The 17,390-nt window shown below is 39.8% G+C and overlaps 1 protein-coding gene across 1 annotated transcript in view; it reads right to left on the bottom strand.

Moving 5' to 3' along the window:
* Positions 1 to 235: 235 nt before the first annotated feature.
* Positions 236 to 17,390, bottom strand: part of LOC135881518 (putative neutral ceramidase C) — a 31,685-nt gene continuing 14,530 nt past the window's right edge. The window contains exons 10-20 of the mRNA XM_065408187.1: positions 14,658 to 14,762; positions 14,447 to 14,528; positions 13,688 to 13,803; positions 11,881 to 11,975; positions 11,121 to 11,160; positions 10,233 to 10,328; positions 9,944 to 10,039; positions 7,785 to 7,934; positions 6,593 to 6,652; positions 4,865 to 4,953; positions 236 to 425 (exon numbers count right to left, since the gene is read on the bottom strand). Of these exons, the coding sequence (XP_065264259.1) occupies positions 236 to 425; positions 4,865 to 4,953; positions 6,593 to 6,652; positions 7,785 to 7,934; positions 9,944 to 10,039; positions 10,233 to 10,328; positions 11,121 to 11,160; positions 11,881 to 11,975; positions 13,688 to 13,803; positions 14,447 to 14,528; positions 14,658 to 14,762 (1,119 nt within the window). The remainder of the gene's footprint in view (positions 426 to 4,864; positions 4,954 to 6,592; positions 6,653 to 7,784; positions 7,935 to 9,943; positions 10,040 to 10,232; positions 10,329 to 11,120; positions 11,161 to 11,880; positions 11,976 to 13,687; positions 13,804 to 14,446; positions 14,529 to 14,657; positions 14,763 to 17,390) is intronic.

The raw sequence follows: 17,390 nt of genomic DNA, 5'->3' as shown, positions 1-17,390 counted from the left end.
TTCGAGTGGGAGTTGACTGCAACGATAACAGGGCTGGACATGAGCAACCAGAATGGAAATACATCAGATCAGCCAAGGAAGACTGAAGATCAAGTAGATCAAATCATTCCAAAGAACAAGAACTAGATTGAATTATTGGTACTCTAACAACAATTCCAAATGATATATTTATATAAAATCAGTACCATATACACTATTCCTATGAAGCAACCTTTTTTTCCCAATGAAAAAGTAGCTACAATTTTACAACTTGAAATACTGAAGAGGTGCCATTGAATGCATAAAACTGAGCTGGCTTCAGAATTGGTTGAACCTTGTAGTGCCCAAAGTATTGTATTCTGTAGAGCCCTGGTTCCGTAGAACTTGGAATATGCCATTCTACTTTGGCCTTGCTGCGACCAAGAAATCCTTTGGTCCAGTAAAATCTAATGGAAAAATAATAAACGACAGGTTAAAAAAATATAATCCACATTAATGTGTATTGCAATAGTCCAGCCAAGATATCTAATTGGCTGAATTAAACACATCTGAATGCCAAATCATTATGGAACAGAAAGAACTTTTACTACAAGTTAAGTGACATAGACGCTAAATAATCCCTCCGGCTCAATTTGTCCCAAGAGGATTTTATTTCTGTGATTTTTTAATTGCTTTGTTTTATTTTTGTTGCTTTGTTAATAACACAATGTACAGCAATGAAATACACCAGGGAACACTAAATGACAAATAAGTGGTTATTTCTGTAGATAAAAAATATTTGTCTAGGTAATTATCCGGCTCCCATAATGTATTAAATGAGCACCTCAAATATCATTATCATGGTTATTAAATATTAATGAATTTACCCTCACAACTTCCCCATTAGATAAGAAAATATTATTCCCATTTAACAGAAGAGGAACTGAGGCACAGATAGAGCAAGAAAATTGTGAAAGGTCAGGCAAAATCTGTGAAAAAGCTGGAAATTGAACCTAAATAATCTGAGTCCCAGACCTGTGTCAGAATCACACATCCCCTTCCTCATATTTATTGCTAAAAATGGGCTCAGGAAACTGAATTGCCTTAGACTGATATAACTGGGTCCTGAAGTTTTTTAACCATAGAGCATGTGCTGTATACATCAGACAACAGCACAAACTTCCTCCCACTGCCCTCACCAATGTGTCTCAGCAGAGATGCATGTCCTACAGGGAACAGAGCTAGTCCAAAAATGCTGACAATACTTGTTTCTGTCACAATGTTTTATGTATCTATTTTGACAAAAAAATTGTTGGGAAAGTTTTGTAAGATGGAATTTCTGATGGGAGAGTGAGATCCCAGAATAGGCCAGTGGAGAGGGCACTCACTGGGGGTGTGGGAGACCTAGGTTTAAGGCTCTGCTCTAAATCAGGCAGGTTTCCCACATCCGAGGTGAGAGCCTTAACCACCACACTATTAGCTATTTCACACACACACACACACACACACACACACAAATTTTATTGAAAGGTCTCATTTTCATTCTACGTCAGAATAAAAACAAATTTCAAAACCTCTAAAATTTTTTGAGAAACAGAATTGTTTTTTTCCAGCTAGCCCCAATGGGAAACACCTCTCAGGGTCATAAAATAGATTCATATTCATTCCCTTCTTGTCCTGTCTATTGAGACTGTCAACATCTGTTGTGTCTTGTTTTGTACTTAGATTGTAATCTCTTTGAGGTGGGAACCATGTTTTTGTTCAGTTTTGTACAGAACCTAACACAATGGGATCCTGGGATCCTCAGTGTTACCAATAAAGAACAATAATAAACATCTACCCAGTGATCTGGTGTCCTAAATCCTAAATGGTGTGGCTCTCAGAGATGTGTGCTCTCTGTCAGCATGTGTGATTAAGTAGGACCATTATTCTGGAATACTGTAACTTGAAAATGCTTCCCTTAAATATACATGGAGTTCACAATGTTTTACAGTGTCTTACCTCTTTACCTATTGTGTTTATTTGTGCACTCACAAAAATAAGGGGAAAGACTGGGTACCATCACACAATATTGTAACAGTGAGTATGTTATTGAAGTTTCTCTCCCAAGTTTGTGGTAATTTTCATAGAAATTTTATTAAATGTTTTAAATTTTGTTACTCAAAAAAAAGGAGAAATTCCTTGTTTGTAGCATTACTTGCTTTCTGGAATTATTATTAGGCTGTCTATTAAGCATAGACATACTACACATAATACTTACAAGTAATGAAACACAACACTACCTTTATCTGAGTAGGTTATATTAGGATATACTGTGACAACATAAGAGAGCAACACGACCCCTGCAACCCCCAAAATACATAGATACACTGGAAAAGGCCAGAATAACGTCTGGTAGAAAAGGGGAATGTCAGTCTGTATTCCACAAACACAGGCATGATTTCCATCTCCTAAAACTCCAAGCTGTTACGTATGCTACTAAAGTGTGTCAGAAGTTGTCTCAGGAAACATTGGATTTATATCAGTGTCCTTTGGGTATCAGATCAGATTCAGAAAGCAATTGGTTGCACTCAGGCAGAGAAAATTATGCACTACCAGGAAGAAGCCATCATAAATTCAGAGAAACAGAATCTACTGATGTAAATCTGTTATACTGGGAACATTGTCTCTCTCCTTTTGAAGTGTAAGGTGTTTCTATCTCCAACATCACAGGATCCTGAAATGGACCTCTTTGGGACCCATTCTTTTGCTGATATTTAGGAGACTGAGGTAAATAAGTCATCAGTTTTTAATCAGATTAGGCAATAACTTCTTTGAACAAGGATCTGACATAACAACTCCTTTGTGTTCTTTGTATGCATCTTAACATTATTAGCTATACTGATTATAGTGCTAAAAAGCCACACTATCTTTTCTTCCTGATACATGCAATCCCCATAAGGCTGGGGGTCCTACCACACTTTTTTTTTTTTTTAATGAAACATCAGAGCCACTAAATACTTTTCCCAAAAATAACAGTGTTGGTGGAAACCTTTTATATCCTCCTTTTAATATCCAACTATTAGGCAATGTGGAACAGTGAACGGGGCATTGGACTAGGAATTGGGAGATGTGGGTTCTAGCCCTAGCTCTGCCACTGACCTCCTAAGTAATCTTGGGCAAGTCACTTCTCCAGCTGTAAAATGGGTATAATGATATTTACCTGCCTTTGCAAACCACTATGAGCTCTATGGATGAAAAGCTCAGTGTGAGAGCTAGATAGTACTATCTTCATGAAATTTCCATACATTAAATACAAATTGTTTAGAAAATGTAATAAGAATGTTTTAACAAAAATGGGTTTTGTCAAGTTGGTTCACACCATGATTTTCCTTAAGATGAAATAAGGTTTAATTGTACATTCTCAATGCTGTGTTGATGAGAGCTCTGCATAAGGTTGTACAAAACCACAAATTCATTTCTAGAGGTGGATTCTTTTAAAATGCCATTTTAAATATTTATTTTCAACTCAGTGTGTGCCAAGTGTCACTGACATCATGTACAATAGACGTTGCCATACAGATCACAGTATTCAAAGAAATGAACGTTCTGGCTTAAGCAGAGCTGGCTTTTGTTACATTTCCACTATGGAAAAGGACATGGTAACCCCAAAAGTGATCTCCACTGCCTAACTCTGTACAGGGTGTTACTATTCTGTAATGCACAGGGGCTGAGGAATGTGAGGGTATATCTCAGTCAGAAACTCACAATATCAATAGCCCTAAAGTTTTGTGGCCAGATCTCAAGACTCCTCGGGCCTAACTGTTGATCATGTTATAGCGTGCTTGCATCACTTCACTGGATACAAAAGATTGCAAAGTTTGTGGATCCCACTGCTGGGAATTCCCATGGCAAAGGATGAATCTCAATGTGGCAGAAAGCTGGCGTAGCAACACTCTGCAACTCCCTCCATTTTGCATCACCCGGTGCAGAGGCGATTGCCAGAGGAGAGGTAATATGGCCAAAGTCTTTGTGATTCAGCTATGCTCAGTTGCTGGAACAGCATCCTCATATAGTTAAAGCAGCCCTGAGGTTGCTCTAATTTATGCCATGGGCCAACTGGTCTCTAGGTAGGCAGCCCCAGAATATGGGAACTACAAAATCTGCATAAAGTCACCCCTAAACCAAGTCCTGTGCAGAGACCAAAGATTTTTGACTTTCTAGTGAACCGACATCTTGCATCTCAATGACTCTGGGCTTGAGGCAACCTTTTACGTCAATATAAGTTACTTTACAAGTACTATAGTGCAAAATGTAGTATTTAATTAAAAATTATTAAAACAATGAATGTATTCTGCAGAAGGAGGTAGTTCTATCCATTGTTTTTACAGTAATTATTCATTTATCTTACATTCCACAATATTATTGATAGTAATTGTGGGTAATTCATCATGGTTATACAGCTTTTAAATTCTAAAATCTTCCTCCTGTTTATGTACATTAAAGGAAAGTCACATCCAGAAGGGGAATCGCAAGGCAGAATGGTTCCAACTCTGATTCTGCCCCCCACATTCCAACCTAAAAAGAAAGCTGCTTCACAGACCTTCTGCTGATGTTCAAAGGCAGGTCTGGGGGCTGTGATCTGAGCATTTTACCAATACAGCCATAGCTCAAGTATCCACAGAGTGTGCAGGTTACTCTTTTCTACAAGGATAGGCGTAAACTACACTGTGGTACTGTGCATGAGACAGTGGCTAGTCAGAATGTGTGTGTGCAATTAACACTCTTGCAGTGTTGGTGTACACCTGTTTGAGGAAAATGCAAAAGAGTGCCAGAACCTGGTCCCTGGGGTTTTTATAAGCAGCTCACTGACTCCTTAATACTCAGTGAAATTTATGAAACAGAGTCAGTCCTGGGAGTTACTCACCTGGTATCCCACGAGGCATCATTATACATTACATGCCAATTTCCTGAAATGTTCTCATATTTCTCAACTGTAAGGAAGGTTTTGAGAGTCTGGAATAAAATTAATATAACTAGTCAGATACTGAATGACCAATCATGTAAGCTTTCTAGTGCTTAACTTAAAATTGAAGAACAGGGTTTTTTCTTTGTTTTAACTTTTTATTGGCAAAACATAACAAGACTAAGCTGTACATATAATGTAGGGTATAATAAAGGACACATTAGTTGCAAGAAGACTGCAAAATACACCTCTACCCTGGTATAACGCTGTCCTTGGGAGCCAAAAAAATCTTACCACGTTATAGGTGAAACCGCGTTATATCGAACTTGCTTTGATCTGCCAGAGCACGCAGCCCCGCCCCCCCGGAGCGCTGCTTTACCGCATTATATCCGAATTCATGTTATATCAGGTCGAGTTATATCGGGGTAGAGGTGTATATGGCATTTAATGAATTTCCAATAAAAATAACCAATATGACATGTCTGTTCTCTATTTTTAAAAATGTTTAAAAAAAACGTAACAGTATGAACTTTGATTCTGAGAATGAAAGCTTGGACTTGCAGTAAATTGCACCAGAATGTAGAGAAAAGGTTTCTGCATTGCTCATATGTGCAATTTTGACTCACATGGTATGAAGAGGTCATGAATTAGCTAGGACTGAACTCTTTGTGCAGTTTTCCTATTCAATGCTCAAAATCCCCTTAACAACTGAACAAACTTCCAAGCTGGAACTTTACAATCAAAGGGCTTCTGGTAATGTAAGGCCCCAAAGAATATGCTGAAGTCAGTAACTCACGTAAGTACAAACAGGGTGAACGTGGTTTTATATGAACCAATGGGGACCTCCAATGAGTGTTTAGCTACAGGAAGTTTAGAAAATTATATTTAGAAGACTTTACCTATATCATTGGTTGTGATTTATAAACATTCTAAAATGAAAGGTTTATCTGGGATGTATTATTTTAATGTGCAGTATTCAGCCCAGTGTAAATGCATAGTTATAGTGTGATAGTTTTAGTATAATATGCAAGAATCATTGTTTATAAACTTCAGTGACTCTTCCCTGCAGTTTACAACTAATTCAACTAGCCACTGAAATAAATAAAATAAAATAAAATAGAGCTCAAATAATATTTTCTTCTCTGAGCGTTGTGTGTGTGTTTGCATGTAAAGATATGTTTACATTTAAAACACTACAGCTGCACAGCTGTGCTACTATAGCTGCGCTGCCGTAGCACTTCAGTGAAGACACTACCTATGCCAAAGAGGGGCTCTCTCCTCACTGTAGGTGATCCACCTCCCCGAGAGGAAGATGCAAGAATTCTTCTGTCAACCTAACGCTGTCTACACAGGGTCTTAGGCTGGCTTTACGACAACAATCAAAAGTGTGGATTTTCTACACCCCTGAGAGACATAGTTATGCTGACCTAATTTTCTGGTGTAGATCAGGCCTAACATCTCTGCTTCTTTTTCCTCTTTTCATGTCTGACCTATTCTATCTCCATACCATTTGCTCTTTTTCTAATTTCCCTCTATTTCTCTTGTTTTACTCTCTCTCTCTCTCTCTCCTCCTTATCTTTCTTTAGAAAGGTGCATCTCAAAGTCCTCCATGTAAGCAAGCAGAACAATAATTAAACATTAGCCATTGTGAAAGAATAGAAAAATCTAACATCATTTAATTATACTTACAGTGTTCTGAGCAGAATTCCTGGGGTTCGCACCTACAAAAGTTGCTTCAGCAACTTCTCCCTGAGGAAATTTATTTTAGAATTTATTTTGAGAGTGGACTATATGTTATAGAATAAAATCAATGATTTAAGACATCTTTATTAACATCTGTATTATTTTAATAGTTGCTATTGGATTGGAGAGTTTTTATCATGAATTCCACTATGTACAGTGCCTTAACATTCCACCTCTCCTGTCTGCTGGATGAATTCCATTATGTGACATTAAGTTCCTGTATTTAAAAAAATAAAGGCAGGATGGTGGGATTTTAAGGTTAAAGTACTACATTGTAGCTGCTTCCCACCTTCTACCTGCTTTTATTGCACCCAAGAGTGTACAGATAAGACGACACTGCCCTTGTTCTGAATATCTTGTAATCTAATTTTGTCAAGTATTTAAAATAATTAATCCTTATGACATTTTTATCTCATTCAGATTCCAAAGCAAGTATATCAAAGGACAACCAGGTTTCTGCTTCAAAACATTATAACACAACAATTGTTACTTCACAGTGAATCCTCATTTTATGTATAGAAATAAAAAGATTCTCCTTCATGGAGAGATGTCAAGGGCTCTTTTTTTTTATTCCCTGATTTTAACTACATTCAGTATACAACATTGGTGGATAGGCTATCTATATCTATGTTGTTGCTCTAAAATAAGGACAAATAACCTTAACATAAAAACACTGAAGTGGTTATCCATTTCTCAGAAGCACCTTCTTTACTCAGTAATTCATTCATATATGAATTTCATATACAAGGGGCATGTTTGGTTTATTGCTATAAAGAATAAGGAAGAAAAGGAACATTTGGAAATTCATGTCAGCTATATAAACATCAGAATACCTATTTAGTTCTCATTTGTTTTATTATAATTTTATTTCAGTTTCACTTTTTCTTGCAACTCACGCAAAGGTAAGCTGAGTTGCTATCACAACCAACCTTCAAAAGATTCCTTAGTCTAGATATCATGGGTTGGATTCTGCTCTTATTATATCCGGATGTAAATTTTTATTAACATCAGTGTAGTCTAAAGCAGAATTTGGCCCTATATCTTTATAGAAACCCCACACTAATTAAGAATATGGTTAAGAATCTGACAAGTATTCAGACTAGTAGTTAATAAATGATATTTCCCCAGATAGTCTTACCACTCTGTACAGTGGTTGTACTTCCTGTAACACATCCCCAAATGTTTTACTGACTGGTGCAACATCAGGAAGAACAACAGGTAACAAAGTCATGTTGATTATGTTGAAGAATGGTGGCTCTGGACCATTTGGCAAATCCTGAACTGTATTCTAGAAAAAAGAACATTTATTTAATACGCAGAAATATTGTTTGTCAATTCTACTGTGAAACAATTGTGACAAAACATCATATACAGATGCTGTTGTATTTCACAAAATCCAATAAGCCAAATGTGCCTTTTTAATTAACTACAGTGAGTATAATTGGCTGTAATGCCAAGAATAAGAAAGTCACCAAAAAAAAGTACAGTGAGAGGGTTCTTGTTTATATGCTACTTTCAGCACCACTTCATTCTTCGATCTTATCTCCATACGACTTTACACCAATTTGCAGCTCCTCTGTTCTTGCTCTAGCTAGCATCCTGTTCAGCCCCAAGCAAAAGCTGCAACAACTTAAGGGCTGATCTAAGGTACATGCAGCTGTCCACAGATCAACAGGGTTGTTTTAGCAGCCAGGAATTGTCAGAGTGTAGAGACTTTTCCAGCTACACTGACATCACCCTCATGGCAGGGCCAGGAGTTGGGACACACAGCGCTACGATGTTGCTTCTGTACCAGCTGCAGATTCTGTTTACTGAAGGGAAATTCCCATGGAGCTGATTAGGCTGGTTTCTGGTGATTTTGCACCGCCAGAGCAATACAGGCAGTTAGATCCAGGGCCAGCTCTAGGTTTTTTGCCACCCTAAGCAAAAAAAATTTTGGCTGCCCCCCGCCCCAGCCCTGGGCTCTACCTACCCCCCCCCCACTAGTGCCCTCCCCCACCCGCACCCCCTGCTGCTCCAGCCCTGTGCTCCCCCCCCCCCCAACGTGACCTCCTCGTTCACCACAGCAATCCCCATTTACACTTGCAGTGGGGATCAAACCGTTTCTCCTATTTTTATTTCACTTTAGTATAAATCTCGCCTGCCCCCCCATCCCCCGCAACCCCATCTTTAGTGCTCCAAATGCACATGGAAGGCATAGGGACTAACCCTCAAACCTTTTACCCAGAAAGGGATGGGGATCTAGTAAAGAGGGTTCAGGCAGAGGAGCGGGTGTGGGGGTGATTGGGGGCTCTACACTGGCAGAGAAGCGGGGTGTGATGTACGCGTGGAGGAGGAGAGGGGGTATCAGGAGGGTTGCAGGAGAAGAGGTGCAGGGGAAGCGGGAGGAGAGGGCTGGGAGAGGGTACAAGGGGAGAGATGTGGGTGAAGGGAGAGTATAAGGGGAAGGGGTGCAGCAAAGGAGCGATGGGGGGGGAGGTACAAGTGAAGAGGCTGCAAGGGCTGAGAGGGGCAGACGCTGACAGCTGCTTCCCCAGCCCCGTGCAGGCAGAGCCGAGAGGACAGACACTGACCCCCAGGTGCCCGAGCCGCGGGGGTCCCCCAGCGGGGCAGTATCCCCTGCTGCCCTGCTCAGAGCCGGGCTCTGCCTCTCCCCGCCCCTGGCGCTGTGGGGGCCCGGGGCAAGCAGCGCGGGACTGAGATGGGGGAGGTGCACGGCGGGCTGGGTCCGGGGGCAGACGGGGGCAGCTCCCTGGCAGCTCGAGCTCCCCAGCCACTCGCCCCATCAGCACGCGAGCCGGGATCCATGCCCCTTGCACAGCCCGGCGGCACCCTGTACAGCCCACTCAGGTGAGGAAACGCCGCGCTGCCCTGGGGAGACTCAGAGCAGCAGCGGTGGCGGCAGCAGGACCTCTCCTCCCTCCCTGCATCCCAGGCCCCACTTCCCTCCCTCCCAGGCTCCTCACACACTCTGGGAGCCCCTCTCACCCCCGGCTCAGCTCCAGAGGACAATGCTCTGGCTCTCCAGCGGCAGGGCTCTGGCCAGGGCCGGCTCCCGACTTTTTGCCGCCCCAAGCAAAAAAAAAAAAGGGGGGGGGCGGAGTGGCACCCTTTGGAAAGTGTCGCCACAAGCACATGCTTGGAGCGCTGGTGCCTAGAGCCGGCCCTGGTTAGATCAGAACAGAGAATCAGGACCATCGCATTTAAAATAATAGGATGGAAAAATTATGTAAACCTCACTTCTAAAGCATATATAAATATGAAAGTGTGCACTGGATTCAAATGATCTTTTATTACCGTAGCAATAGCCTTGGCCAGTCGTCTGAACAACTGAATATAAGCAGAGAGAGTGTGTGGCCCATAAATGGTGGATGCTGCCTCATATCGTTGAACCTACAAGAGAGATTAAAAGATCTCTGTATTTCTTCCACAGATTTTGTTGTTGCTGCTGTTTTCATTTCTCTGTGAAAAAGAAAAATTATTCCACAGGCATCTAAACTCCCATGAATTATCACTGAAAAGTAAAAATGCATCGTAAAAACAGCCTGTAAACATCTTTGATCTATATTAGAGCTATTTTGTTTACCTGGTATTCTTCATAAGTAGTAATGTAATGGGTATAAACATTGCACAAGCCTGCAATTACGACATTCATTCCCTGGGTCCCATGGGATTCAAATTCCTAAGATGGGTACAAATACATAATTACTTTAATAAATATTAAATATACAATTATATCCATCGCATGTTGGTCATTAATAAGATGAATCAAAATAATAAATAATATTCAGTATGATGGATGGATAATGTTATGATTGTCACAGTGTTTCTAATCATTCTCATGGTGGCACCACACTGGTAGCATTAATGGGTGAAATTTTGGTTCCACTGAAGTGAATTGCAAAATTCCCATTAATTTCAATGGGGCCAGGATTTCACCCATGTTTGTTTGGGTGGCCTTATTTATTGCCATATTGGGAGGTGGGGTATGCTGATTGATAGATAGGTATCAGATACACAACTAGCTTTTTTTTTAAAAAAAAAAACCCTTCATAATATGTGAGACCAAGTGTATTTCTACACTGGAGCTGGAGGTGTAAGCTCCAGCCTCAGAAGACACACCTACGCTAGTTCAATGGGATCTAGCATGCTAAAAACAGAAAAGTCGCCACCACCTTGCTAGTGACAGGAGGGGCCAGCCACCCTGAGTACAATCTCATCTGAAACTCTAGGTACGTACTCGGGCAATCCTGCCACTCATGCTGCTGCAGCTACATTTCTACTTTTTGCACACTAGCTCAATCATAGCTTGAGAGGGTAGGTCTACTCAAGTAGGAAATTACACCTTCCAGCTACACCCCAAGGAACAATATCAGTAGGAGGCAAGAGAAAGATGACAGACTCAAGAAAATAAAGGTTCCATAAACTCTGCTGTCTAGGAAAGTTCTCTTCAAGTTTTTAGCCAGTAACTTACACTTTTAATAGCTTCCCGTAGTCTCCGTCCAGACATTGTCCTGTGAGGTATTAAGATAGTAATGTTAAACTCCAGTAATGTAGAGAACGTGTGATATACTGAAGTGCAAGGTGAGTTGGAATCACTGATGGACGAGTATCCATAGGAAAGGTTTGGATCACACAAGTCTCCCAAAACCTGGATGCTCAGCTGAATCTCATCTGAATTATCTGTATATTTAGAGCCAATAAAAGAACCCTTCCCTTTACAACAGTTTGGCATTTAGAAATCACCCTCACTATGTGGAAAAGTGGAAAGGAGACTATAAATAATTTATCAGCGATAGGTGGCATCATGCAGGCCCTGGCTGAGGTCTAGCATTTTCCTAATTTTGTCCATTGAAACTGCATTTTCTGATGGAAAAATGGTACTGTCAAAAAGGTTGCTGCTCAGCTATAAGAATGGGAAGCTAGTTTCAACCTCAACTATAGATCAGTAACTGCTGGTCTAAAAATAGGGAAGAGGGAATCCTCATGTATTCAACTAAAGACTGCACACGCACACACACACACACACACACACACACAAATGCACCAGCATTAGAACATTAGAATGGACATTGCCATACAGTGGCTGCATATCACATTGTACGAGTGATAAGGTAGTTTCTGGCTTTATATCCCTTCCATAAAAAATATGCACACACAAGTACTGTGAGTACGGTAGTTTAGATATAAAAATTGTCTGCTTTGTTAAACAAAATCAGAGTAATAGTACATACGTCAGCTCTCCTGGAAAAGCAACTATTGAGAGGGACCCAATGGTAAAAAGCTGAACATCAACTATTTCAGGGTGCCATGGATAAGGTAATGAAATCTTGGAAGACAAAAAAGAATATAGTGTTACATTTTTTGAATAGGGCCAATAAGATACAATCTTGTTTTGTTCTTTCCATATTCATAAGAATAGTGATGCAAACATTTATTTTTGTAAGAAATTTACATTGGCTATAGAAAATGAATGCTTTGTCTCACTTTATCTTCTGTACTACCCATGCATTAAATCATTCAACCAGAACCATATCAATTAGGAATGGAAGAAACCTATTGTATTATCGAGTCTGTCCAAATGCCCATGCAACACTGTTCTTTATCCTGTGTTCTTAAATGCTTCGTTCTGTTCCATTCTAAGTGACTGTAGCAATGGGTTTTCATTCCCTTCTCCTGGGACATTATTCCACAGTCTCACAGATGTCACCATTAAGAATGATTTGATTCCAAATTTTCCTCTGTTTAACTTCATCTCATTACTTCTGATTTACCTACTAGACCTACTTTAAATAACTCCTCTCTCTTTCAGATACTTGTAGGCAGTGATCATATAACTCCTCCGTTGGCATTTGGCTGGTCTATACTGGAGTTAGTTCTTTTACGTTTTGCTCCATGGGTCAATACCTCCATGGATTTAAACACTTTGTTAATATCTTTCTGGTAATGAGGTGCCCAGAACTGTATGAAACATTCCTGGTGCAGTCTAACAACGCCATAGAGAAAGGAGCAATGACAACTCTGGTGAAAACAACATGATGCCTAGGAGCTGGAAGCTCAAAAAGCTATTGTTTAAAAAAAAAAAAAAAAAAAAATCATATTTCAAGCTCATGAGTAAAATTTTCAAAAGCCTCCAAGTGATTTAGGACCCTAAATCCCATTGGCTTTCAGTAAGATGTCTAAGTCTCTTTTGAAAACGGGATTAAAGATCGTATTTCACTCAGGCACATTTGAAATTTTTCCCTTTCTTTAATATGATGTTCACTCACAATTTTTACATTGTTTTCACTTCCCCCCTCCCACCCCCCCACTCTTTAAGACTACTTCCTTGTCATTACAGTATGGATGGACTCTCTTTAGATTGAATTTTCCAGATTACATTTTTTCCAGAACAAATCCCATTTTGTTATTTTCTAACCTTTTTTTTTTTTGTGGAGCTACAAATGTATAAATACATTTATATAATTAAGGATTCCAGAACTTTGACATACTAGCCAAGCCACAAGGTTTGAAATTCTAATGTCATTGCTCTTTTAGTCCAAAATTTCTCATCAGACATTTCCACAAGTCTAAAACTCTTCTACCAGGAAATTATATATTTTGGCAGGTAACCAAAGATCTAACTGACCTTTCTAACATCACAGTAGTAATTTTTATATAAGGACAAACATTCTCGAACATTTTCTGCACTATATTTTATCACAAAGACATTTTTCCTTCATTATGAAGCATGCATATCTTTTCCCCCTTTTTTAAGTTCTACAATAAGAATGTATGGGAAAACGCGCTTCTTTTGTAATAAGAACCCTGTATCTTTTACTGCTTTTTCAGAGTATTGATAAGCATATATTTATGTTCCTTTTCATGTCTTTTAAAGATTCCCTTTAAAATATTAGTGTCATATGACCATTCGCTGCCTTTACTTCTGCATCATTAGTTTAATTATGTCTGGAATCCTTGGATATCCCCTCTCTTGGCAGGAAAATCCAAGATAGTTAAGCGCTAGCTGTGCTCAGAGTGATATACGCCAACATACTCTACCTCTCCGGTATTTAAAAGGATTGGCTTAGGTTTGTGGCACTCTTTTGTTTCATTGGATGGCTCTCCAAGCAGCTGGTTATGAATAGTTTCCCAGAATGGCTGCCCTTCTAGTGAACCTGTAAGTAGAAACCTCTTTTAATACAATTTCTTCAGTTTTTCTGTGTATATTTGACAAAGTCTAATTCCTCAACTGCATTTCCTAAAAGTATCAATGTATCTAGGCTGGGATTTTCAGGGGAGTTTAGGAGATTTGAATTCATTCATCTTAAAATGGGATTTTGGACACCTAACTCCCATAGGTTGTTTTTAAAAATTCCAGATCTAACCAATCAGTATTTCGAACATGGCTGTGACCATAGTATGTGGGTAGTGACCATGAATTATAGAAATAGAAAGGACTGTCCTCCTCACTGGATCAAGAACTAATGGCAAGAGGGAGCAAATAAAGGGAGATTTTAAAAATATCAAATAAAAGCTTAACGATAGTTAGGTAGAGAGGCAATTACTGATAGATTTGTAAATAAAGAATGAATGAGGAAGTAAAAAGACATGTTCCAATTCTGACCTTCACCATTTTCCTTATACATTGTATCCCTATCACCCACTCTTTGTCTGTATTTTTAAGACTGTAAGCTATTTGAGGCAGGGACTGTGTCTTCCTATGTTTGCACAGTTCCATGAACAAGACTGAGGGCATTATTGCCACATAAACAATAAACCTCAGTGAACAAGGTCTGCAGACTCTGTTCTTCTCTTTACCTTGTGTGAAATTGAAGAATCCCACTCCATCGATAGTACCTGCTGCAAAGCTGTAGCCCAAGGCTGGTTTACATGTTTTACCCTTAATAGAAATATTTTAAAGTTAGATTATATACAGTATATCAACTCCCGATGTAAAACCACAACAATTCTACCTGGAACATTCTAATGAGGATTCTCTATCTGCAGGCAGGAAATTCCCAATACTTACTGTATGGGTGGCATTGAGCTGGACAGTGACATCAGTCATGTTCACCCACTGGTGAGCTGAATGGAGAGGTCCTGTTACCTCCTGGGAAGCTAGAGTATACAGTTCCTAAAACAGACACATATTATACTGATTAACACTGGGTGCAAAAACTAAAGAATATATTTTATTGAAATAGAACCACAAAGAACCTGTTAAAAACAGATGCAAGACAAATATGAACTATTCTAATACAATCTCAGCTCCCTTGGGAGCAGGTGGAAGCCATTAGTCCTTCAGGTAGAAGAAATGATGTGCCTAAATCTTTGAGAACATGTCCCTGTGGTGTGGGTCAGTTACAGAGACTAGTGCTTTATTAGCCAAATCCTTCCCAAGCCATCAGACATTGCTTAGGGCAGTGATTCTCAAACTTTTGTACTGGTGACCCCTTTCACATAGCAAGTCTCTGAGTGCGAACCCCCTTATAAATTAAAAACACTTTTTAATATATTTAACACCATGTTAAATGCTGGAGGCAAAGCGGGGCTTGGGGTGGGGGCTGACAGCTCACAACCCCCCCCCCCCCATGTAGTAACCTCGTGACCCCCTGAGGGGTCCTGACCCCCAGTTTGAGAACCCCTGGCTTAGGGCATGAACAATACCCCAGCATCCCTATCTATCTGGGGCCACTCTTTGCACACCCTCTCTGTTAAGTTTTACCTCTCTGAGTAGTGTTCGAAGGAGCCTTTAGTGAGACCTTTTTGAGTGTTCCTTTCTTTTCAGCTAAATGTTAATTTTATTCTCCTGAGATCACAGCTGTTATTTTCAAGTCTTTTTGCTCCTTTATGATCTCTCAGCATCATCGGGCTTTCTGTGACCCATGAGCAGAGGATTCCATCAGTGTCTTTGCCTATTAGCAATAGGCAGATGGTCACTCACACCAACCTCACTTTCCTCCTCCATGAATGAGTAACTCAAGAGGGTGTCCGACAGCAACTGGTCCAAAACTAAGTTAACTAGAGCTGTAGTTCTCTAACTTTTCTGCAATGTGGGCCATATCTCAATAGAAAGAGTGTCCTCAGGGACCACCTCCCCTTCTTTTTCCCAGGTGCAGAGCCCATCTCCTTTCCCATTCCGGAGCACATAACATCTCTGTGGCAACTAAAGCTATTGCTTACAGGGAATAATCATATTGGGAAATTATTAAATATATTTGCATGGAAATAAGGAGAAAAATTAGCACCATGTATGCAGCAAGTTTTCTGTGGACCTTCAGCAGTCCACCAACCCAGAACCTCTGAATTGCAATTTCAAAATTAAATTAGGCTTCAAACATCAAATAGGGAGTAGAGAAAGATTATACAAAATGAAACAGATTGCACAGCTCACTCAAGTACCTGGAAAAGCTCTTGTGAAGATATTCTATAAAGTTAGTAACAAAAAGGAATGACTAAACTTAAGGAACAGCAGTTGCCTCATCAAATTTTATAGTAGAAGTTTTTTTTGTTTCTCTCATCTTAACACCAACCCAGATGACCCTCTCCTTGGGGAAATGTACCTGCTTGAAAACATCTTTCCCAATTCTTCAATTCTAGTTTGATCATTAGATATTCATAATTCAAAGATATAATTTCCTTTATTTAAATTCACAATTCATTTATAATTGTTCATTAAAAAAGTTATCTTCCACAATGAGTGATTTTCATAGTTCATAGAACTAGTACATACAAAGTATTAATAGAAGTTACACAGCTTTGGTAACATTTCATGTAACCGAGTGAAGTATCATTTTACTATGGTATGTATATATTGAAATCCAATAGTACCACTACCCACAATGGTCATATATGGCAAAAATCATTTCCCTCTAAATTAGATACACATGCAAGTCCCTAATGGTACAATTAGACTAGAATATCCACTAACCTACAAATCACTGTCATTTTAGAGCAATTCTATTGCAAACACTCAAAATGGCAATTAAAAAGATGCTGTTGTCATTAATTTACTGAATCTGTTCCAGCTCCTGCAAGCTGCTGACACTGAAATCTCCAAGCGCAATGGTATTGCACTTCCTCCTCTGCTGCCCTTGACAAACATTAAAATAGATAGTATGGATAAAGGAGGATCCATTTCAGGTTAGCTCTTTGAGGGAAGAAAAGCATTTTAGGCATGTCTAGCTATGAAGTAGAGAAAGCCTATATTTATTGTGTTCTGACATATTAGAGTGCACAACATAGTTCTAGTCTACATATTCTATTGTATATTGGTTCTTATACCACTCCCACCATCTAGCATCATGGTGAGGTCTCTATCTTGACTGGGCCATTGAACATTACTGTGATGCTTCCCAGGGGCACCCAGGGCTGTGAGGCACCTTGCTACCACCTGCCCTTAGCATGGGGAAGCTTTGTTGGTGCCAGCTAGGCGTCAGCGCCCAGACTCCACTGACTAGAGGCAACCCAAGCACTCCCCTCTAGGCCTACACAGCCCCCACTCACTCATTACAGGTTATGAATAGGCATTCTCCAACCTCTGAGCCCTCGGAGCATCTCCCTGGAATGTCTAGCCCCTGTTCCATTGGGCACTCACAGTATTCACAGATCAGCTGCTCCCAGAGGAACAGTATGCCCCAGCTTACCAGTTACACCTCAGATCTCTGTTCCACGTAATATACAGCACTTAGATAAGTTTATAGTGAAAACAAGTAAAAGTTTATTTAACAAAGTATAGAGATTCAAGTGATAACAAGTATTG

This window comes from Emys orbicularis, chromosome 7, assembly GCF_028017835.1.
Source record: "Emys orbicularis isolate rEmyOrb1 chromosome 7, rEmyOrb1.hap1, whole genome shotgun sequence".
Classification (NCBI taxonomy): domain Eukaryota; kingdom Metazoa; phylum Chordata; order Testudines; family Emydidae; genus Emys; species Emys orbicularis.
Note: the sequence above shows the minus strand (reverse complement) of the source record. Positions and strands in the feature narration are given on the sequence as shown.